Source organism: Lingula anatina, chromosome 7 (genome assembly GCF_051362555.1).
Source record: "Lingula anatina isolate TDL-2025a chromosome 7, LinAna3.0, whole genome shotgun sequence".
NCBI lineage: Eukaryota > Metazoa > Brachiopoda > Lingulata > Lingulida > Lingulidae > Lingula > Lingula anatina.
Genome location: NC_141773.1, coordinates 18,068,327 through 18,092,349, shown reverse-complemented (window position 1 = coordinate 18,092,349; position 24,023 = coordinate 18,068,327). Strand labels below are relative to the sequence as shown.

Sequence of the window (24,023 nt, the reverse complement as noted above, 5' to 3'; positions counted from 1 at the left end):
TCAGGTCAAAGAGACTGCATTATGATATAACGTTGAAGTGCGGTACTAAGTGGGGAGCGGGAGAATTGTGAAAATTGGAAAGTTTTGAACAGTTTTGAAATATATAATCTATTTTATTTCAATAATAATTAATGTCACCAATACATGCCTTGCCCTCACGAGCCTTACCCTAAGAGAATTACAACAACGTTTATATATATTTCAAATTTAAAGGATTGCCTTCACAGTAACTGTAGATATTCACAAACATTTTAATTAAAATTTTAAGTTCGTTCGTCAAAGGAAACTGTAAATCGTAATGGAAATAATCTCTACATGCAGTTTATGGACAGAAGTCTCCTCGCTGGATAGGGACTGAAGATAAGAACCCCCATAGCGGCGCCCGCACACAGCATAATACATAGCCACAGGTTCAGCGTCAGGAATATCAGCACCATTAGCAGAGCAGCAAAGACTTGGAGGGCGTATAGCAGCGCATGGAGCACGTGCAGGCAGCAGTAGCTACCACAACTTGACCTGCGTGAGGATACAGAAAAGTATATGGTGGAACGACATGACGAATAAAAGCGTAATATATGGACCTTTTACCATGAAACTTTCATGTACCTTAATTAAATTTCACCTAGAGGGGACCTTTTCCCTGAAAAAAGGGAGGGTTCTTTCGAACCCCCCGAACCTCCCCCCCCCCCCTGGCTACGGGCCTGCCGTATATTTTAAGCTTCAGGTAACTTGTAAAGTCTTTAAAATTAAAGGGATAACAACTGTTCGATTTGGCTAAAAAAACTGATTTGCCATCCTTAACAATGGTTAATGAATCCATTCTGACATTCAAAGTTAGTCTATGTTTTTTTAGTTTTAAAGAGATTATTATGGAGGTACAGCCACCTGTTAAGGTCCACGTGGTCTGATGGCAAGCACAGTTTCCAGAATTATTGCGACAACCGCTTTTTTTGGTGGAAAAATGTAATTCATTAAACTTCTATGAGTTGTTTACAGTGTTTTTAATGTGAAATATGGATCTCATGCGAACAGTTGTTGCCCCTTTAAGGTATTCAACATAAGGTTACACGGGGAATGTATTGAGGAGTTATGAGGGATGTCACCATTTCCTTCACCACGTTGAAGTACTAATACCATACTATAAATGCCATTCTGTCAATATGCCACGTTTCTTTTTTTCTCATTACACTGTTCATACCCCCCCCCCCCCTGGTTGATTACACAGTTTCTCTAGGCCTGCTCGATTTTTAAAGTCACCAAATGAGGTTTGACAAAAAGAGCGGTTGAAAACTCGTCCGCCGGCATATTTTAATCCTTCTACATTGGCGCTTAATTTGTGTTGCTGAAAACATTTCTTTTGTGAAGTGCGGTTCTAATCCTGTACGTAAGAAAAGATAAAAGGGCTTTCTTTTTGTATGAAGCTGACAGCCTATTTCGCCGATTTGTAAGACATGCCACTGAAGAGAGATTGAAGGGACCACCTCAAATTCCCGTTACCTGTGCTTTATTTCCCCACGAAAAACATTCTTAAATTTCCGGGGGTAAGTGATATTTTCTCTGACTTTTCAAACTTCGATCCTACTCTCCTGCCCCCCCTCCCCCCCCCCCCCCCCACCCCAATAACCTTGTAATAATCTCGGAAATGTTTTTAAATTTTTTTAAAAGAGGTGGAAAGGGGAGTAGGTAGACAACAAATCCAAACGAATGAAGTGTTGCGTTACTTAATAAGTTATGTGTTTTTAAGAATTTCACTATCTACAGTCTTTCCGAGAATTCATTTATTTTCATAATTCAAAATGAGCTGTCCCTTTCCCCTGGACCATGGACATAATGAGAGATTATGTCCATGCCTGGACCAAGCCAATGCTGGAACCTATTAATCACGTGGCGTTGAGACCACGTGGCCATCACGTGCACGTTGCTATGGCGTTATAAAGTGGCTGTCACGTTGTCCCGAAGTGGCGCGTTCCCCCGGTAACTTTTAGTATCAGTTACTTTGTAATGACAGCCGTTAAAAATATATTGTGCTAATCGAATATTCACATATTAAAATGAGTGAAGATGAACTACCAATAAACAGTAATTGCACTCTTACTCCATATCCATGTCTTCCCCGTGCCGTCTGGGTACTGTTCCATAGCCATTTTGCTCGGCGTACAGGGGCGGGTCACTGCGCTGTTTTAGGTGGTCGAGCTTAGCATACTGGACGCAGAGATTCAATGCTTTTAGTCCCTCGTAAAGGAAAGAGAATGTGAACACAGCCAAACATGTCGCCATGAAGTCTGTAACACAAACGCCACGTGTTAAAAAGTAAACAAAAAAGTAAAATTCTTGTTCTGCTATTGCAATTTAAATAATAATAATAATAATAATAATAATAATAATAATAATAATAATAATAATAATAATAATAATAATTTATTACTGTACTACCACTAGGGCATTTTAAAATGACTATATGGCCACACAAAGTACATGTACATTTATCCGTGCTATTATTCAAACCAAAATGTTATTGAAATACTACTTAAACGTATGATACAAACACATTTAAGTGAAAGAAAGCGAGAAAGAGAAAGAATTAGTATAAAATAATATAATATGATATATTTTTCTACGTGTATATCCAATACTAGTCTGGATATAACGAGAGAGAGAGAGAGAGAGAGAGACTAACGCCATTCCGGATCGGTCATCCATTGCTCAAAAATTCGAATCTTTTCAGTCCCAAAATGGAAGGACGGCTATAAAAAGACAAAAAGGGATACAATCATAGATGTTAATATATGAGTATCTGTAAAAGATTAAAAATCCAAGCTGCTCGACTTATTTCCCAAAGATTTTCTCCTCACATTAACATGTAAATTGTTACAGTTGCACTCGGTCTTCTCTAAAACAATTTCATAACGGAGTTAAGGTTAAAAATCGACAAGTAATATTTGCGTTCTGATGTGTGTCTCGGGATCTTTTCAACAGATCTCACCCCAGCATGATCATCAGGTACTTTTATCGAGACGTGGTATTTGGTATAGGACCCAATATACATGTATGTCGGGCACCAAAGCATAGGCACGGACTGTTTTTATACTTTTGAATGGTGCATACCAGTACATATAGGCTGCCGACAACTGTCCTACCTGTCTCATCTAATTATGTCAGGTGATATATCTGTTCATCAGGTAACTGTGGTTCTGAGACAAATTTTCTTTAACAATGACCAAATCATATAACCAATAATACTGTTTATCCAAAATTTGGTCTCTCTTACAACAAGTACTTGTTTAGAAAATATAACTATTTGTGTAGAAATGCATAATGAAAACTGAAACATACCTTATCATCTGATGGATACGACATGTTTTCAAACAAGTGTCACCTAGTCCAGTAAAGAAATGACTCTGCACGATACAAAGTCGTTTGACGTCCAATTTCTGTTGAAATTATAAATAAAGTATCACCACTATTATTGTTACACAACTTTTCACTGCTAAATAAATGTAACTAATCGATATCATCATCGCCACCGGCGTCACCCCTCTTGAGAACAGTTCAACTAGGCACCATGAAGAACTGTCCATTATCGATCCTACAGGTAATTGTTAAATTATATTTAAAAATCCTAAAAATTGGCATATATTTAATACGGATTGCAAAATAACTTTACACGGTGCCTTTAAGCTCTGCTCATACAAGAGGACAAGACCACCATCAAACATTTGTACGTACAAACGAGTGCCCGCATGGAATTTGTTGGTGTCTTTATTAATTCAGGAATTACTTATTTAGTTTTGTCAACGCTTCCTTACAACACAAACAAGACAGTTTGTTATCTACTGGTACTGTCCTTTGAATCGTCTGCATAATGCTAATTTGGTCTTCCGCATTCGCAACAGCGGTGACTGTGCCGTTCACTCTTAATTATCCCAGTGCCTTTATGACTGTACTTTTACCCCTTTTTATTATGTATCATATTAACTACGAATTTCAGAAATCACCCCCCCCCCCAAAAAAAAAAAATCAAAAACAAACAAAAAAATACTTTAAGGATCATTACTACAGACTTGACATTTAATATGGAATATTTTTTCTAAGTAATTTTTATTCAGTTTTTTTCCTATTTTGCTGACTGATAAATGAAAATAAGGATTAAAATCTTGTTTTAATAACTTTAAATTATCTCTTTGATGTCATCGTGATATCAATTCATTAATGGAATTTGCCAGAGAAGCAAACAAAAACACATTGCCTATTCTATGCCATACGACTTCCATTAAAAGAGATATTTTGGATCTCCATATTTTCCAAATTATCGTCTGTAAAAGAGTTATACGCTCCACAAAAGACCCTCATGTCAGTTGCTATAGTCACAGTAATGGTCGCTGTTACGCCTGGCCTCTTCTGGCTGTTGCCAGCACTCTCAAGCGGCAAGGCATTGCTTGGGGTAGGTTTTTAGAGTTCAATCTGGAATAATATTCCAGGCATCGGTCTAAAAGTGTCCAATCTGGTCCAGTTTTGTTGTAGGACATGTAGGCAGTTGATTCGTCGAGTAATGGCCTACCGAAATATTGTCTATGTGGTTCAAATGTGGCGATTTTGATGACCAGGGTAACTGCTCATTCCCTTGGTTCTGTAAGTTATCTGCTATTTAAAGTGCTCTGTGTGAACCTGCAACCCCCCCGTGCAACCTAAAATTGTTCCTAAGGTGCCCCCTATCAAATGATAGTCAAGTGGTTCCGAGATTATTCCTTAATTTGATCTGGTTCAGGTTTTCGTCGATGACTACCATTGGTGTTTTGGCACCAATGTGGTATCCACTCCAAATACTGACGCTGCCAATCACCCTTTTCACTTAAGACCCGGCATATGCTTCGTCGTAGGCCTCTTCTGGATATCTGTAAACTCTGTTTTGACTAATTGGGCGGTACAGGTGAAATCTGACCTCAATAAAGAAAGCCATGCAGTTTCAGTGTTCTACCCAGAAACGGTCATGGCCCCCAATTCATTAGAGAAACAGACGACGATGTTTTGCTGTTTGCAGTAGGTGCCTCGGAGGTCGTTTGGTGTTTTTACCTGCTTAACCCAGTTTGGTGTTCGCTAAGGGCTTTGAAAAACGCATTTTGGTGGCAATTTACCCCTCGTTCTGAACGGACTAAGTGTTTTTTGTTTGGTTGCAGCAGCGTATCCCGAAAGACAGTGGGTCCTGTACCCTGTAGGTATGATTTTGATACACTGGGGGTGACCTCTGTGTAGGTACATCAGTCTGGTCATCACTCTATAAAACTGTGGGGACCGTTCTGTTTGGCGCTATGATCTGTCTGGTAATGTCTGTCTTTTTTGCGCCATTCTGCCATAGATTAAAACATTTGTAATGCACTACTTGACTCATCTTCCGCACTGCAAAACTGACCGCTTGCATGCAAAATTTCAAATTCTTCTATGCAGTAGTTGTCGACATATGGATACTTTTTTGACAGAACCAAGCTTTGCCTAAGCCAAGCTTTGACCAGCCCAAAGGAACACTACCCAATTAAATCACTGCATATTACATCATGTAGCAGCGCAACAGACATGAAAGTCAGTTAATTGGTAGCAACACACCTGACTACACAGTTCTCCATTCACAAATCTTATATGAGATCGGAGTTTTTTGAAAAAAGAACGCATTTTTACCTAGGTATACCTTCGAAACTGAAATATTCCATATTAAATGTCAAGTCTGTATAATAAGGCATTGGCGTGATCTGCAAATAAAACAAGTCGTACCCATTAACTTTTATTACAAAAGGGGACATTTTCGTAGTTTGCTTAGAAAATAAGACATCGATTTCTCTTTAAAAATCTCATTGCATGCTTTGGCATGCTTGAAACAAAGTAATAGCAAACTAAGAAACAGCTCGCATCTACGAAATTTTATTAATTCTAAGCAGATAATATCATGAAAAAATATAAGTCAAGTAAAATAGTCTGGAATGTGGCTTTGTATGAATGTGGCAAATGGAATGTGGCTTTGAAGTCATAGACATTGTAGGTTGTAATCACAGAAATATGCTTTTTAAAAATATGGGACTACTTCACAGTCAAAAATATTAATAAGAGAAATATCCATTTGCATGCTGAGAAGGTTCTATACTGTCATTAATCCCATCGCATGAGATAGAATGAGTGTTAAGGCCTTGACCTCTTTACCCGAAATAATATATGTACAAGCCCTTAGGGCATAGCAGAGGATATCTGTATTTTATGACCCAGTGCAAGTTCTGACAAAAATATTTGAAAAGTCACATTAAAGGATAAGCTTGCAATTTCTTTGACACAAGTGACTTTGAAGTAAAACAATATCAGTCTCTCCAATTAATTATGCTTTTCAATTGATATGTCACTATCGAAAGTTACATGTTGCAGAAATTTAAGTACAACTATTAATTTAACATCATTTAAACTAATCAAGTTGTCCAGTGACATTATATACTTGGGCATCTTGCACACTAAGCCGAATAGTTAACTGGACTGGTCCTAAGGGTGTATTCCCAGAGATTTAGATCGACCCAGAGATTAAGATTTAGATCGACCTAACTCCCTGGGGGTTCACGCTAAATTGCAGTCAGTCGAGCGCGCACCATAGTTAATTACCCTCTTACAGCTTTCAGTAGGCGGGACAGACGCTTAAGCCGGCTAAGCTGACAGTAATCAAGTGAGACTCCCCACAGGGATAGATCGTTCTAAAATCTATGAAAATGGGGTCTAAGATTGACAGCTTAATAGTTAGTCCGTCACCTAAGAGAATAACCTTAACAGCATGATCAACTTATTAACATAATTAAACAACTGGGTGCGAAATTTTGGGGAACTTGTGAAAGAGTGAAACCGAGGATTCGCTGGTTACATCCGTATACGTCCCCGCACCGATACTCCCCCGATCCAATACTCCCCCACATCATTGCTTCCCCGCATCGATACTGTGCGGGGATCTATCGGTGTGGGGTCATATCGATGCGCATAATACAAAAAAATACTGTGGGGGATTATCGGTGCGGGGGAGTATCGACATGACCCCGATTCGGTAAGAGTCACCTACATATCAGTGCACCTCGATCGTCAGAGCCTCCCGCCTCCTAAAAGTTGAAATCTGTCAAATAGGAGTAGTCCAGTAAGTATGCCACTCAATGTGAAAAAGCTCGATTTATATTATTGTCAAAACAAAAACATAAACACACACACACATCCACCTACACTACACAGTGCCATAAGATTGTATGACCATGTATATATTGAGGCCACAAATTATGTGTAGTTATATGAATGTGTGGTTATCTGCAGTTAAGTGTATGTGTGGCTTATACACACACAAACACACACACACACACACACACACGACTGCCTTATGTACTGGTACATCAAAATAATACAGATATCCCCTGCTATTGGTCGCTCAGTTCACTATTGCGCCAGGATGGTTTGTTTCTGCAATTTCAGATCACAAATGATCTTAAAAATACATGGTCTTCATCATTATAGAAATGATCTTAACAGGGACTGACTCTACTTTTAAGATCAAAAACTATGTTTCCCGGAATAAGTACGACTATTTTGGGATTGTCTTCTAGTTACATGTAGGTGTTCAATCGATTTTCTCACACGCCCCCCCCCTTCCCCCCCCCCCCTCCCCATTGTGATCTTTTAGGATTTTTAAAAATGCACAGTCAGTCATTGTTAAGACAGGTTCTATTATGATTAAGACCATATAATTTATCTAGACATCTAGACCATTTCAGACATATGTTACACCATTAAAATCAGAAATAAGAGTACAAATATGAGGAAATTCGACACCTTTGGCCATCTCCAGTAGTATAAAAATGTAATCAAAATGAATTTAAAAAATCAAAAATAAACCACTAGCAGTCACATTGTTCCTGAACACTTTAAAATTAAACCATCACAAAAGACAAGGCTAGGCATAAACATTCTACATTGAACATATCTAGGGGACATAGGTGTTACAACAAAACAATATAAGTAAACTAATAACTTCACTCATATAACCATATAACCCTTCCATAAACTTATCGTCCCTTTAATTGCTTTGCCACAACCTCTTTGATTTTGATCATGTCGTCTTGATCACAGATCCCTATCTCCATATCATCACTTATATTCACATTTTAATTAGAATTACATGTATAACGTGGACAAAATAGCTTACTTTTAAATTGACCAGTTAAAGTCATGTGACCCCAGAGGCATTTATTGCGACTTGTGTGTCATGTCATCTAATAAATTTTTGTTCTTAGTGAATGCATGGTTCACAGATGAAGTGTCACGAGTTCTAAGGAAATGTATAATGGTTTACAAATCTACTCTCCTAAGTTAGAATTTTTTTTTCATAATACACTGAAAATTTTATACCATTGCATTGCAGTATTTGAATTAAACAATTTCATCACACTGATTTTTGCAATCTACTAAAATAGCAAGTTCAAACAACTGCATATGCATAAGTACCAGTGCCAAATGTAATACTGGTTAGTAAAAAACGTATAGAGGGATCGTTAAACTCTCATTCCGTGGATGAAAGTAGCAAACTGTATCCACTTTAAAGATAAAACACAGAAATGGTAATCCGCTAGGAACCGTAGTCCGTTTTCCATTACTTCGTGCTGGAGACATTCGTTCCATATACTAACCCTACTATTCCAACTATAACCCTAACCTTTACTAATCATACAGGACCCCAGACTTCCATTCCCAGGACTACCATTCCTGTCACACCAGTCATACTAAGTTACTAAAAGCCTGCATTTGCACCTCTAAGCCCGATCGCCACCATGCTTATTCAAGTTATTTTCGGCGTCTTCATGCAATGTCTCCGGGTTGTTTTGATCCATGTATGAGGGCGCGGTTCCTGGACTGCCTGGTGCGTTGCTATCTTCTACGGGTACAGGCTGGACTCCACCTTGTGCTGCTGCAACATAACGAACAAGGCGTTTTTTATTTACTATGCTTACTTTTATGTCCTTTAAAAGCCATGTACTTCTGTTCATTGCAAATACTCTGATCTGCATATTACTGCTGTTTTGAATAAAAAATAAAGATTTCTTCTATTTGAACTAAACATTTTAATGTTTGTTAAAACAAATAGATACACTGCATGGTTGCTGAACCCCTGTTTTTATGAATAATCTTTATGTTTTGTGGGAGATATGATCTATCTAGAGAAAGTTAATAGTAATCAATTTAATTTATCAAGGAAGGTGTCAATTGCACTAATAACTGTTGGCGTTGCATTGCTGGCATATATGATGGCTAAATTTTGGTGGTTAATATTTGGGCTGGATTGTCCTGGCAGGCAACTGTTTATCTCTGACTCGGTTAAACCCCGGTGATACACCGCAAAAGCAAAATGGTGAAGCTTGCTGTGTACCAAGGTGCACTACCACCACATTTTAAAAAATTGATAGAATTTTTTTTTTAATTCCGAAGATGAATAGGAAAGGGAACATCTGTTACAGGCTCTAGGTCGTGCATACATGTACTGGACATGCAAAAAACGAGGTTGTTGAAACAAGATTAGGTGCAACGTGGACATAGGCCCATATGTCCAAGGGTGCAGGCAACAACAAGATTTGTGTATGTGAGTACAGTTTAATTTATTACAGATGTGAAGTAGTGCATGGCAGTGGCTAAGTTTATATGGTACTCAGGAAAAGACTGTTTAGTGGAACAGAGAGACCGACCTTGCTTTAATAAAAGTCTAGCTGCATTTTGTGCTGGAAAAAATTGTTTTTGTTTGAGAACTTTTCATGAATAATTTGATATTTTCTAGAAACGTGGGGACGTCGCATGTAGACTGGAAAGCTGACATAAAGAGCATTCTGTTGTGAAACAGATAAGGAGAGAGTCAATATACCCGTGTACATTGTTTGGTATTTGTGTTCACCACTTGTAGCAGGAACTAAATACTAGTTGTTACAAATAAGCTTATAAGCTTATTTGTTTGTAAGAACATTAAAACAAGATGTATACATCTTGTTTTGGCAAGCGTGACAGTTAGTAATTGCTGCTAGTTAAAATGAACTATATCTTTAACGTCAAACTTTTTTTGTAGTTAACTTAATTGACAGCGTTATAAACATAAGCAAAAAAAACCCGTCACTAAATTGTAAAAAATGGTTTATCTATCCAAATTTCTTATTAAACAAGTAAAATCAAGAAAAAACGTTGACAAAAATAAAGGGACCTTAACTGGTCAAATCCCAGAACCTCGTTCCACACCCAAAAAAGCCGTTTTTATTTTAAAACTACAAATTCATGTACTTTGGATGGACATTTGCGCACACAAGTAAGGCCAATTTTTATCCCGTGACCAGTAACATTACAAAGTGGCTAATTAACGGGTTGTTAAGGAAAACATGCAGGTAAATGGCTCAACCCCTCTGACACAAGTGGTCATGCACCGTCTTTGCAATCTACTACTGTAAGATTCCCGATCACAGCTAGATAACGATTTGCAATTAAGGTTTTATCTCAGGTGTGCAGCCGCTAATTGCAAAGGCCGTCAAAGGGAATCAACCAGGCAAATAGCTCATCCTCCATGACAAGTGGTCAAGTACTGTGAAGTATAATAACATCGGACATCGTTTAACGGCTCTAGAAGTCTACGCAATCCGCCATGTTTTTCGATTTGTTTTCCTCCATTTCCGGTGGACTTGCTGGTTGCTAAGGCAAAATGCCCGAATAACCGACTGTAAGAATATTCCAACTTACATGTAACAGGGTTTTCATCCGACACGACTTGCAACAGCTCCTCATTAGCCTCGTTTTCAGGAGAGTTTGAGGCACTTGCAAGGCATTTTTTCTTGCACCTTTTAATGATCCCTGTAACATAACATTGTGCTACAAGACTTAAATTGTCGTTTTCAGTCTTTTTTAATCCGTAAAGTTTACTGAAATTCTGCAAGGAGCGCAAGAGGTTGTTCACCAAGATTTTAAAACATATTATACATCTTGTAAGTTTGATAATGTTAAGATAGCACAGTGTTTATAATCAAAAGGTGTACTGATGGTACGCTTAAATAATGGTATACTGTATACTACTCAAAAGAAGTTAGAGAACACCTAGAAAATTAAAAAACACCCTCTATTGTCCAAGAAATATGAACATAAAAATTACACTTGATATTCATTGCTTTATAGAAAAGCGCAGTGTCTTCGCCTATTACAAGCAATCAGCACTATGCTTTTAAAAGTTCTTAAAATCATATCATTTGGAAGAAAATCATAGCCAGTGGTATCAGAATTTCATTGCTGTGGCAGAATCAAGTGAGACAACGATTAACTTTAATTTAAAGAAACCGGCCATGAGCTGGGGTTGTGGAACAAGATCGACCTGGCCTATGATTTATTGAAGGACCTCAATCTTCTCTTCAGTCGGTGTCTTCTATGCCACACCCCCATTTAATAAGCCCACGTCTTTCCCTCTTTCCCCAAGAGACACACTACGGCTTTTTTTGAAAGCAAGACTGAAGAATGTGGCAGTCAAAACTCTTGCAGTGCCCTCTCACGATGACTATTCACATGAGAAATTGCTGATTGCAGGATGCTATCTGTTCATCAGATCCTCAAATTTCATTTGGGCAGAACCTCGGGGTAGTTGGGAAGCCAAACAATTTTACCCATGGTTTACTAATTTCACCACGAAATTAATAATAATAATTATTACTTTTCACTTATGCAAAATTGTCTTCACTGAAAAATGGTAAACTACGATACGTCTGTCATTCAATACAAAATCACGAGTTTGTCTAAGAATTGCTAAAATTACATTGTAGTGCGCAAAGCCAAACATTGCATTTTAAATGGTAGGTCTTCCCTACTTCCTTTGAGTAGTACATTTCGATACGATAGCATTAGTAAAGAAACCGTAAATATCGGTCGTACTTAGCAATATGATGATTGCAGCCAAGACACCAAACACGATCACTGCGACAATTGCAAGTGATAACTTGAGATCTTCTACCAAGTTAGACGGATTTTCTAAAATATAAAAGAATATAAGTTTTTACTGATACGCAGTTGAAATTCAAATTGAATATTAATATTGGCTATTATAATCACTGCCTTACGTGTATACCGATCACGCCCATTTCAACGTACGTTTTTAAATTTAATTTCATATGTTATTTTCAAACGAAAACCCTGAACAAAGAGTTGCCAAATAATATCAGGACTTTTTTGTGCATAATATACAGTAGTTAACAGTCTAAATAAATATTTGTTCGACAGAATGTTTTATAATATGTGAAGCAATGAAAAATTACCGGTTGACGGAAATTGGTAAGTTGGGTATGGGCAAGCAGTTTCAAGCCCACTGCTGAAACATCCAGAAGGAAACCGCCCTTGATAGAGGTCCTTGCATTGTTCTTCTGCAGTCCATGTAGTCTGATGTCCATTTTGGATAACCTCACAGCAGTTAATGCATGATTCACACCTTACCACAAATAAATAAATAATATTAAAATATCATTCTCGAAATTATTTTTGAAAATAACCCCTGAAAGCAGAGATGTAAACAGCAATTTATAAAAGTAGGGAATACCTAATCCACTCTTTTCGTGTGTAATGAAAAAGGATAATTTACCTTTACATACAATACATACATGTGTTATTAATGGACACAGCACAATGTATAATCGTGTACGAGCGTTAAATTTACTTCATTAAATGACAGTTAGACCCAATTTGTCCTTCTTATTATTGTTCAAAATGTAATACATTAAATTTTGTGCAATCGCCGTTTAGTAAACATGCATGTTTTCGCTTCATACAATTCATTCTTTGCAATTCCATAAGTGCAATTCAGTATCAGTTTTTAGCTTTTGAATGTGAATGCTAAATGATATTTTGTGTGTATACCTGTATGTGTTTATTTTTCTAACAGATTTAAGAATACATAGGAGCTCACCTGGTTTTGATTTCAGATTTTGAATGTGAAAACCTAATGATATCTTCGTGTGTATATGTATGTATTTTACTAACACTTTGAGCTCACCTGCCTGTATTCGGATTGATGGCGTGGTAAGGTTTGCATACTGGTAGTTCTTTGCCATGAATCACGGTTTCCGTTGCCAGCAAAACGACAACCTTGAAACAATTTCAGTCATGAATTACACACTCCTAACAAAAAAAAAAAAAAAAAAAAAAAAAATACCACCCCTACCCCATTCATATAGGCCTACATTGCTTCAAGGGAACCCATAGATTTAACTTTTCTAATGCATAACCTCTAGGCAAGCAATCGCGTAAACTGGGGTGTGAGTAATACCATTTCAACACCCACCATCATGTTTTTTTAATTTCAACAAATGTTTGATTAAATAAAACCCCACAAGAAGGATCTTGTTGACCACACATGGTTATTAAGCTGGAGAAACGTTTGCAAATAGTATATAAAACTTATGCACAGCTGAAGATCGCATTAAGCAAACAGGTTATCTAAACGGGTTCAATATCCTTTTCGAGGAGAATTAATGCCTTCAGTCAGCATACGCAACACTAATTCCCACCCACTCCTATGTTCTACAACTTTACACAATTATGAAACAACTTTTGATTACCTTAATCGCCTGCGATTAAACTTAATCAAATACATATATAGCCCAAGCTATCTAAACCATTTTTGGGGCAATATAATTGCAACAGTTTTTATATTACCATAATGCTTTCTTATGAGTTCCCCAAAATGATATACTAAAAGTCTAAAAAAAATCGAGATGGCCCTCAATGCCATAGGAATATATGGAAAGCAGAGGTATCAACTACAAACAAGGAAATATACAGCCCATAAACAAGTTAACATTGTTTTCCCTTTTTCAATACTCCTATTATATGTGGCCACTCAAAAAAGATTTTGTTTGATTTCTGGTGTCATTTTGAGAAAATATATTGAAAATGTTCTTTTGATTGTACGTATTTTTAAAAACTAAATCCATCGGACTTGGGTAAGAATAACATTTATTTTGCCTTAATTATAAGGGGATTCCCTTTGTATTTAGTGTTATGTGTGGCCCCAAGAAGATTTTTCAACCCTCCCCTCTCACTTTAAGTTGTCGATGTGGCAAAGTAAAATAATTATGCAAAATGCATTTAAATCGAAGGGAGGGATTTCGTATGTGATATTCGCGAATAAAAACTTCTGTATATGTGTTTGACGGACAGTTTTAATTTTTCGAAAGCAAGGCAATGTTAGTAAACAATTACGGATCAATTTGTTATTTTTAAATAAAGCTTATAGCATACCCTTCATGAAAAACATCTCCGATATTATTGAAATCTTCAATAAAAATAAATACGAAACATACGATATAATCTTATGCTTGGCCTATTTATTAGCTAAATCGATATTTTGTAAAATTAACAGGTTAACGCCAAAGAATATCTGGTTTACCTGGATCTGTGCTAGCCCATATGCCACCCATCGCCTACCTATCTGGGCCCCAGATGTGTGTGCTGGCTGGGTACTGCCAGAACAGCATATAGGTTCAATAAAATAAAGTTAAATCCAGTTTCTTATTTTTTTTTCATCCTTATTGTATGTACTATATATATTTTGTGGATAACCAATGTGATTCTTGGGAATATTGACAAAATTTGCAGAAATGTAATAGCACAAGGGTTCCAGTTACTGCCAGGCCAGGGAGATATATGAAATGAAGTTAACCTAAGCTTGTTTCCAGTCATCATCCTTGTTTGCTCTGTGATAAATATGTATATATAAAGGGATATCTGGTGGATAACAAATGTTTATTAAAAGAAAATCTAAGAAAGCTGTCATGTATCATAGGAATATTATTACGTTGCGTTTCAATAACTGTCAGGAAGATAGGCCTATGTGTTCATTATCAAATTAGTTTTTTTTTTTTTTTTTTTTTTTTTTTTTTTTTGTCAAACTTCATCTCATCCTTATTATCTCTATGAAAAAATATCCAATCAAAATATAGATTCCTTGGGCTACTATATTTGTGCATGGATTCACGCAATGCAGGTCGCAAGGTAACAGATGACGACAATGGAAAATGGCGACTGGCTTTTTGTGTTGTTTCTTTCGTGAAAGCAGGACGGTAGGTACTGATAATTATATACGTATATTAATTATATACCATTAGATATTCATTGTCTAAATGGTTTCCTTAGATAGGCCTACAAGTCTGATTTGAATTCACGATTTAGAAGTAAACGCCTATGCCCTTTGTTCGGAATAGCTTCTACTACCCTCCACCGCAAAGAAAATTCTTTACTCTACATATAAACAGGTTTAACTGCTTATTCCAGATGTGCGCATTTTTTTCTTTCACAACAACTTTGTACAGGAAGATCGTCACATGTAGGCCTACAACTGGCTCCATTCAGATAGTACATTCTTACAAAGTACAACGTTCATTGTTTTCTCAGTACTAACATGTATGCTCGTAGGGTTTATTTGCCTCCCTTTTTTTACTCCCATCTTTTCTTTCCATTGCGGAGTGTTTAGCTACAAGATGACAGGTATTTTTATACTGTGTACGTGAGCTTCCAGTAAGCTTTTCCCCATCTTAATCAATGCTTTCTACTATCTCTATTGACCTATTAGTGTCATGTCTAAGCTGTACACGTATTTTCGCTTTCCATCATAAATATTACAAGGCAGTCTCTGCTTGTTTCTTTTGTGAGAGGTAGGCCTACAACAGTAGCCTACTGTGCATGCCATTATTCCTGCATGAAACCCTTGACAATAAAACGTCTTTTGTTTTTTTTTTTTACGTGAGGATCGGGGACTATAGTATAAACAAACCAAAGACAATAATCAAGTGGGGCCAAAACAGGGAAACTAAAGGCACATTTATGTCGATATGTTATTTGTTATGATTATGTTAATGTCTATGGCAATCAATCAAAGGTGACGTTTTAATAGGACCTCACAGGCTGCACAGAGGAAAACAATGCATTGTAAATCGGACACATTAAGCATCTTTTGTCTTCACTTTTAAAATCATGACAATATATTAGGTTATAGGCCTACTAACAATATGCCACATCCTGAAATGTTTTTTGATAAACAATTCCGATACATCTGGCTGTATATTATGCGCAGGCGCAGGCGCAAGCGCAAGTGAAGGTAAAAGGTCAAGGTGAAAACAAAAATGGCGAACATGCCGGCAAAATAAGCCGAGGAAGGTCGATCATTTTTTTTCCTAAAGTACAAAATGTATATGTAAAGACGCATAATTCACTATTTTCCCAGTCAGTGCATATTGTTATGTACCAAAGAGACCTAACGGACACATTTAATCTATAAAAAAACAGTGTGAATTTCTTATCTGATTACTAGTTTTACCAACTATGACTCACCACCTTTAAAGCGCCATAGTTTCCCTCAGGAATGATAGGTAAGCCTTGGTAGGCAAGGCTGGTTTGGGAGGTTCGAACGAACCTCCCACTTGGCTGGAAAAGGTCTGTTCTTATTCAAAATTTGACCTATCAATATTGTTTGTTCTTGTACATGTATGCCCGCTTCCAAGTCGGACTGTCTATCTGGATAAAAACGATTACTCATGTAACCTACTTCTTCAGAATACCCCCCCGCCTTTCCTAAAAAGGCTGTCTTAGGGGACACTTTAAACAATATTGCATCAAACAAGTTATTCATCACAACCTTGGTTCATCTGTCTTACCTTAAAAGGTATGCGACTTCTAGGCATATCGTCAAAATTCAACAAATTGTTGACAATTTGACGATGATGACAACACGCCTGTCGAAGCCGACGCAGTGTAAAAAGGCAATGCATGGTTACATGGAATTGCAGGCATTCTCCTTGCTATATTTATGGTTTTCAAAATAAAACACTTAATCTTACAATGCAATCATAAATATCAGTTAAATATTATTCGAGGCAAATCTTTCTGGCCTATTTGCTCCGTATCACTAGGCTCGCGGCCATGTTGGGGAATAGTAGGCCCTAGCGGTAATATAGGTGAACCAAATACAAAGTAAACATCATATCGCGATTGTGCACACCAAAGATAGGTATATATACAAGTGAAAGCTTCAGCTGATCAACGGGATCGACCCATATGAACTCAAAGACGTGAAATTGCTTCCAAATGTGACTTAACCCAACATCTTGGAGCTGTCAGACGTTATTTTAGATATCTTGTAGGCCTACTTCATTTTTTGTTCATTAGGAAATAACATAATTATAATTTGAGACAGTTAAATATGTAATCATAAGTTCAACCTTTCATAGAAGCAACATTTTTTTTCATAAAGGATAGATTTAAGGAGAAACCTGAGCTATTCATCGGGACCGACCCCTATGGACTCGAGGAAGTAGGCCTATATATGTAGGGCCTATTCGGGAGTGTCATATGACATGAAATATTGAAATCAGATAGGACTTATCCCAACATTGTGAAGATGTCAAAAATTATTTCAACATTCTTGTACTTCATATTTTGTCTATTAGGAAGTAGCATGATTGTTGATTGAGAGGGTTTAATATTTAGGGCCTAACCATGAATTCAACCATTCATAGGCCTAAAAGCAAAATTGTTTCATTATTGGTAGGCCTACATGTAGGCCCCTATTTTTTCATTAGTTCAGCCATTCATAGAAGCAAGGCATTCTTCACACTTGTTACTTTTGTATGAACAATATCCTTTGTAAAATAACAATAGTGGAATTAATAAATGGATCTTCATTTCTGTATTCATTTGCTTAAACATATACCTGTAGGAACAGAGTGGACGTTTTGTATGAATAAAAGTAAACATCTATATTGCACATTTCAATGACAGATTATCAGGGCCCTTGCCTCTCGGTTGATAACACTAATGGGAAAATATTTACATATTTTAATGATGCAATGCAACATGTAGGCCTACAGTACCGGGTACATCTATTGCATGAGTCCATAATTTAAGAAACCTGTGTATATTATCATATCTCTATTTATTAAAATGTAAGACTGAAGCCTCGTGATTTATATGTGCTGTGTGCAATAATCATATATGGGTGTGTAAATAAAATGCTGTAAATGCTGTTGCTAAGCAGCTTTTAAATTAGTAGAAGTTCACAACTGGTGGTCAAGTTTACAAATGCACAATTTACAAGAGCTTTCATGTTGACGAAGCACAGCCATCTATTTCTGCATATCAGACTATCTGTAGGAAGTGCACCATATAAAATTTTTATACTTCTTACAAACTTCTCCATTTATCCTTTCAAAATATGAAAAAAATAATGATTTCTTCAATATTTCTTGTGCTTCTGCTCGCAATTCTAAACAAATAAAATGTCCATCTCTTCTATTGTATGCAAGCTATCAAGATAACAATTTCAAAACGACCTCTGATCACTGCACATTTGACATTAGGCATGGATTATCTCTAACTTTCCCTGGCAGACCACGTAACAAAAGTTAGGAGTGTCCATACATTACATTGTTACCGGTGGCAAAAAATCTTGAAAGAGATTAGAAAGACACTAAATTCACATGGAAGGAACTGGCATGGCAGAACTATTCTTGGTTTCTACAGAGTTGTGATAAACATTTGGAATTTAGAATAAATAAAAAAAATGCTTCGCAGATACTCTTCAATAATAATTTCAAGAACAAGGTAAGGAAAACCAGTAAAATTCAGAACCCAATAAGCATTTTCTCAAATTTTCTATGAAAAAGAGTAACTAATTTTTGCTTTGAGGGTTATATTTTCAGTTCTGAGTGTTACTTCATACAAAGTCCAATTAAGTAGCTTTTATCATGCACTGGATTTTAGTCTCCTGAAGTTCAAATCCTGATTCTTTAGCAGGTTCATGAAAAATATAGTCCACTTGGCCACAAAGATTAAGGAATATTTTTACTGCCTCTGTCTTTTGTGTCATCTTTCTGCCTTTGCCTTGTCTTGCTGTCATCAAAAGCTTCTGTCGCATCTTATTATTTTTCGTCATTGATAAATGACAATTTTCAGTCATATGGACTTTATTTTATTTTACTTTGATCAAAAACAGAGTTTCGTTTTGCATGTTATCATTTGGCTACATGAATGAAAATGTGTCAGCATCATTGTAACAGCTTTGATCACTATTTATCACTCTGAACCACAATTTTTTTTTTTTTTTTATCAAATTCTAACTCTGTAAATAGCAAGTGTTATTTAATCTCGGTCTAAATTTATAGGTATAAATTAATTGGGTGATTGATGTATCCAAATGGCCTAAGTCAGAATATCAAAAGTACATGTACTTAGATATATACATACAGGGGCACCAGTATGTGCGCGCACACACACACACACACACACACACACACACAAACACACACACATGATTATTGAGTCCAGGACACGTGTTGTTAATGTGTACACCAGTTGGTAGCAGAGATGAAAGTTTGTTTGTTTTTTTTTTACGTTTTGGGGACATACCGTAAAACGTTGCATGATTTTCTCTTGATCTTATGTTCATATAGGTAAAAGTTGTGGGAAAGTTCATTCAAAGATTTATATGCAGATTATTTATGATCATTAGGTCTACTTTTAGCTTATAGGTATACTTATAACTCGTTTCGATAAGTGAAACTTTGAAAAACGGATAAAACATAAGTGTATGTAATTTGTTTTACTAAAGCCTGCAAATAAATACGACAAAACGCACTTAGTTTTATTTTTGTCATAAACGTTATTTATATGGTATTATTAATAACAACACATGTAAATTGCCAAGAAATATTCATCTCAACCAAAACAAAGTACAAAGAATTTTTTATCTAACAATACTTGAAGGGATTAAATGTATGACAACCAATAGGACACAAGGGATGATAGAATCAAATCTCGTGAAATTTTAACATTGGAGTAACTTTGAATAATACATGGTTTGCCAATTGAATGACAATTTCAAAACAATTATAACGATATGATGTTCTTTTAATTTGATAGTCCAACACAAATACAATGCAACAGCTACTGGCTGGATGCAATTTACATCTGACCACCGATGCTTACATTGTACACATAAGGGAGTTACTTTACCTACAAGTGTATAATACCTTGAGTAAGAACAGGATTAAAAATAATTTATAAAACATATAACTAGTATTTGTTTCATGATCACACCGCTATCAAATTTGTTCAGAACATCAAGAAAACTACAAAAAAAAAAAAAAAAAAAAAACAAAAAAAAAAAAAAAAAAAAAAAAAAACAGACATTGAAGAACAACATTTTCCTCCATATAGAGGCATATTCTGAAGTGCATTAACGAAGAAAAGGCTGTCTAGGCCAACCAAAGCATTAAAAAATTTAAATAATTATCATGTCAATACAATAATTGATAACACAATCACATAAGATTGTTCAGTGACATGTTAAAAGTATTTAACTTTCCTTTACAGATTTTGTTGACACATAATACACCAAAACATAAACTGTGCTATGCTTTCTACAAACCAAATGGCAATTTCAAATGGGTATATAATACATGAATGTGCAGATAGCAATATTTTGCTCCAAGAATAAATCGCTTGAAATATTGTTGGTGATAAAAGATTTCATAGAAGCCCACTGCTTGTTATTGCCATTTTTCTTTTACGCCAACGTTGCAAGCCTTCTCTGTGACTTCAATGTGATGTCAGACAATCCAGCACCTCATACACCATGTAACAGCCCAAAATACATTATGTTGCAAAGTGCAATATCCCATTTACATAATTTCTTTGAGAAACTATATATCTACAAATGTATGAGAAAAGAGACCCAGAGTCCAAGGTCATACAAAATGTGTGTATCATGTTGAAAAAAAGGTAGCTTCGCTTTCATGGTTCACACATGGGTTTAACTTTTTTAAGCAGGGGGACAGTGGCTGTCCCTATATGGAGGAAATTGTTGTTTTTTTTTTGAAAGGAAATACCAATTTAGAATTTAAATGATCAAATTTTAATTATGTTTTCCGTTTTTCGACGGGCATTTTCGTTCTCTTTCAGTGCACTTACCAAGTGTTTTGCACGTCTTTTGCTTTCTTAGGGATAATGCTAACATTGAAAAAAGCTATATTATATCTATACGTCAAGTGTTTATGTATTGAATTGACATTAGATTTGTCTGTAAACGTGCTTATAGACGCAAGGTCATAACATCTGTTAAGACATACTGGTAGGGATACCGTTGGGCCGATATCAATGTACTTAGTGTACTATATTGTTAAAAAGTGAGTGAACAACAGTTGATATGTGTTTATTTGTAAGAACATTTAGTAAATGCCAATTAAGTGCTTTTTTTTCAAAAGTTTAATTTTTTAATCAACCGATATCCGTATGCACGTTAAGCTGCACTTTACAATCTGCATAAATACTGCCTTACTCATCTCGACATAACGGCCAGGTGCTATTGCCGTTTGATCAATGAAAAACAGCTGATCGACACAATAGACTTAAACTGGTCTAACGTTATGCTGAGTGCTGGGGTATAGCAATAGGGCCTATCTCTTGTTCAAACAAAAACACAAAAGGCGGTTTATAAAAGTGGGTCATGTTTTCATGAAGGGATAAGGGTTATGGGCAGGTCAGGAGAGAGTATGATAGTACGTAGGGAAAATGTTTGGGTGTGCCATATTTATCCTTGTCTTTTTCATCTTCCTTACCTGCATCGTACTGCATTGACTGGGTTCACTTTCCGAAGGGAAAATGTGAAACTCATTTTCTCTCCACCAAACCCATACAGACGGGTATTTTTACGTTTTAATATCTACTATGTTTGATAACATAAGACCTACAGTATTTATATCAGACATGTTTCTTTACATGTTAAAACATTTCGTGTTGCCCATACATATTTGTGCTACATAAATGTATATAGTGCCGTACAAATGTAGTGAATGCAAAATGTGGGTAGTTAAAGCTGTTCATTGTTTTCTTCTGTTTGATCTTTTGATGATATTTGCTACATGTAGTAGTTTATTACGGAATGTATGGGACTGGAATATAACTGGCCGTGATCGAGTGACACAGTAAAACTTCATAGTATTTGTTTTGTTTTTCAGCTGCCGACAGAGCTCGTCAACCCCGCTCAAGGTAAACCAACAGCGTTCAACTCCAACACAGCACACTCAACAAGTCCCTTATAAATCCAAGCAATCGTCTTGTCAGTGTTTGTGACTATAGTAGTGGGCATATGCATGTGGCCATTGTCCTTATACACGCACCGTTACATGATGGACCCAAGACTGATGTGTGTTCTTACGAGACGACTACATCCCCAGAGAACTTCTTGGGGAAATAGACAGCGTTAAGGCTGTTTATGTAGCCAAATGTTAACAAGCACAACGAAGCTCTGTTTTTGCTCCAAAGTAAATAAGAAAAGTCCATATGATTGATAATTGTCATTTATTAATGACGAAGCTAATAAAATACGTAGTTACAAAACTGGGGAGATAATATAACATCTCCCCAACTATATAAGTGCCATAATATAAAATTAATAAAGTGTGTAATAAGTGTAACCAAATTAATGAAGAAAATTATAAGTAATAACAACAGCTTAAGGAGCAAAAAGTTGGCACAAATAAAAATAAAAAGGCCGTCTCCCAAATAAAAGGAAACAGCCGTCGCCGAAACTTGATAACAAAACTGGTGGCCAGGATTAACAGAATAATATCCGAAGAAAATACAGTCACCAAGTATCAAGAAACTGGCCGTCCCCAAAACTTGAAATCACAAAAGTTGATGGCTGGTAACCAATGTAAAATTAAAATAAAGAAACGCAAGAAATTATAATACTGTGAAGCTGCTGAAATTGCGTGTACATATCATCGCAGCTAAAAGGCTGAATGACTTCTCGCTGATGCAGCTCGCAAGAAGTAGTTTCCTAAAACTCATATAAAATTAACTGTGTGCCTAGATACACAGCAGCTAACACCCCATTCTCATAGATTAGATCGACCTACATTGGATCGACCTAACTCCCTGGGGGTTCACGCTAAATAGCTGTCAGCCGGGCGGACACGAAAGTTAATTACCCCTTAAAGCTTGTAGTAGGCGGGGACGGAGACTTAAGGGGGATTATCTGACAGTAATCTAGTGAGACTCCCCGCGGTGATAGATCGATCTAAAAGTTGTGAGAACAGAGCCTAAGACAATTTGACCCTGGACATCTGTTATCACCTTGCCTTGGTCAACTACTTAAGATCAAAATGTGCAGACACAAGACCTAAACCCAGACTACTTCCTATAAACAAAGCGTAGATGGATTACCAACAAAGCTATTACCACCACTAAAAACAAACCATTTCCTACATAAATACAATTAATTATCTTAATTGTAGTTTGCTGATATTGTTGGGACATCTGACATTTCTAGAAAAGGATTCTTTTAAAATCACTTTCTTACTTACTAAATTTAAATTGATATCGTAAGTGACAACATTACAAAATATCCATTTTCTTATTAATATTTATCTCAGAGGTTCCAAAAGGCGTCGATAACTTGGCATAATTCTTTGGATGCAAATTCAACATACGAAAATATTTTAAAAAATCATTGGGAATGACAACGACGAAGACGACAGCGCCAAGGCTTAGTGTATGTGTTCCTGTGTTCGACCAGAATGTTTTTCCAATGCATGCATGCTCAAAAATTTCGATATGCCTTCCAAGTGGAGAAATCTCGAATTCTGCCAACTGCACTATGGCTGATGCATGGCTATTCTTATGACATTCCAGCATCAGTCAAAATATATTAGAATTTTAGATTACGAAGAATTTTCAATTGGAGAGAATCTAGCTCGTTTCGCCTCTAGTGTGACTAGGGTATTTGGTCCATCTTATATTACCTCCAGAATGATGTACGGGTTTTTAAAAATGTTCATTCCATATGTTGGATTTTGGTAAATTTTCCAATAATTGTGACAGGAAAATACATATACATCCAAGGCAAGGTTTAAACCAGGCAGACACGTACTTTATATTTATCTTTTACAGGTCGGGGGGGAAGTTAACATAAT

General features: G+C 36.4%; 2 protein-coding genes and 1 long non-coding RNA gene across 5 annotated transcripts; 1 reads left to right on the top strand and 2 right to left on the bottom strand.

Moving 5' to 3' along the window:
• Nucleotides 1–92: 92 nt before the first annotated feature.
• On the bottom strand, nucleotides 93–3,996 carry LOC106166283 (uncharacterized). The gene is made up of 4 exons (XM_013544788.2): nucleotides 3,334–3,996; nucleotides 2,678–2,744; nucleotides 2,096–2,282; nucleotides 93–516 (listed from the first exon to the last, which is right to left on the bottom strand). The coding sequence occupies exons 1-4, from the start codon at nucleotides 3,355–3,357 to the stop codon at nucleotides 312–314; spliced, it is 483 nt and encodes a 160-aa protein (XP_013400242.2). The 5' UTR covers nucleotides 3,358–3,996; the 3' UTR covers nucleotides 93–311.
• Nucleotides 3,997–5,894: 1,898 nt separating this feature from the next.
• Nucleotides 5,895–16,790, bottom strand: LOC106151682 (uncharacterized). 3 transcript variants are annotated; one of them, XM_087017295.1, is made up of 7 exons: nucleotides 16,707–16,790; nucleotides 13,049–13,140; nucleotides 12,318–12,487; nucleotides 11,938–12,033; nucleotides 10,765–10,875; nucleotides 9,735–9,767; nucleotides 5,895–8,962 (listed from the first exon to the last, which is right to left on the bottom strand). In XM_087017295.1, the coding sequence occupies exons 1-7, from the start codon at nucleotides 16,731–16,733 to the stop codon at nucleotides 8,808–8,810; spliced, it is 684 nt and encodes a 227-aa protein (XP_086873421.1). In that variant the 5' UTR covers nucleotides 16,734–16,790; the 3' UTR covers nucleotides 5,895–8,807. The 3 variants fall into 3 exon arrangements, with proteins under 3 accessions (XP_086873421.1, XP_086873422.1, XP_086873423.1); XM_087017296.1 differs by lacking the exon at nucleotides 9,735–9,767; XM_087017297.1 differs by lacking the exon at nucleotides 9,735–9,767 and having other exon boundaries at nucleotides 5,895–8,959.
• LOC147760827 (uncharacterized) lies at nucleotides 15,066–23,999 on the top strand. The gene is made up of 3 exons (XR_015335433.1): nucleotides 15,066–15,116; nucleotides 22,065–22,317; nucleotides 23,346–23,999. It is a non-coding gene; the product is annotated as an uncharacterized LOC147760827 (long non-coding RNA).
• The last annotated feature ends 24 nt before the right edge of the window (nucleotides 24,000–24,023 follow it).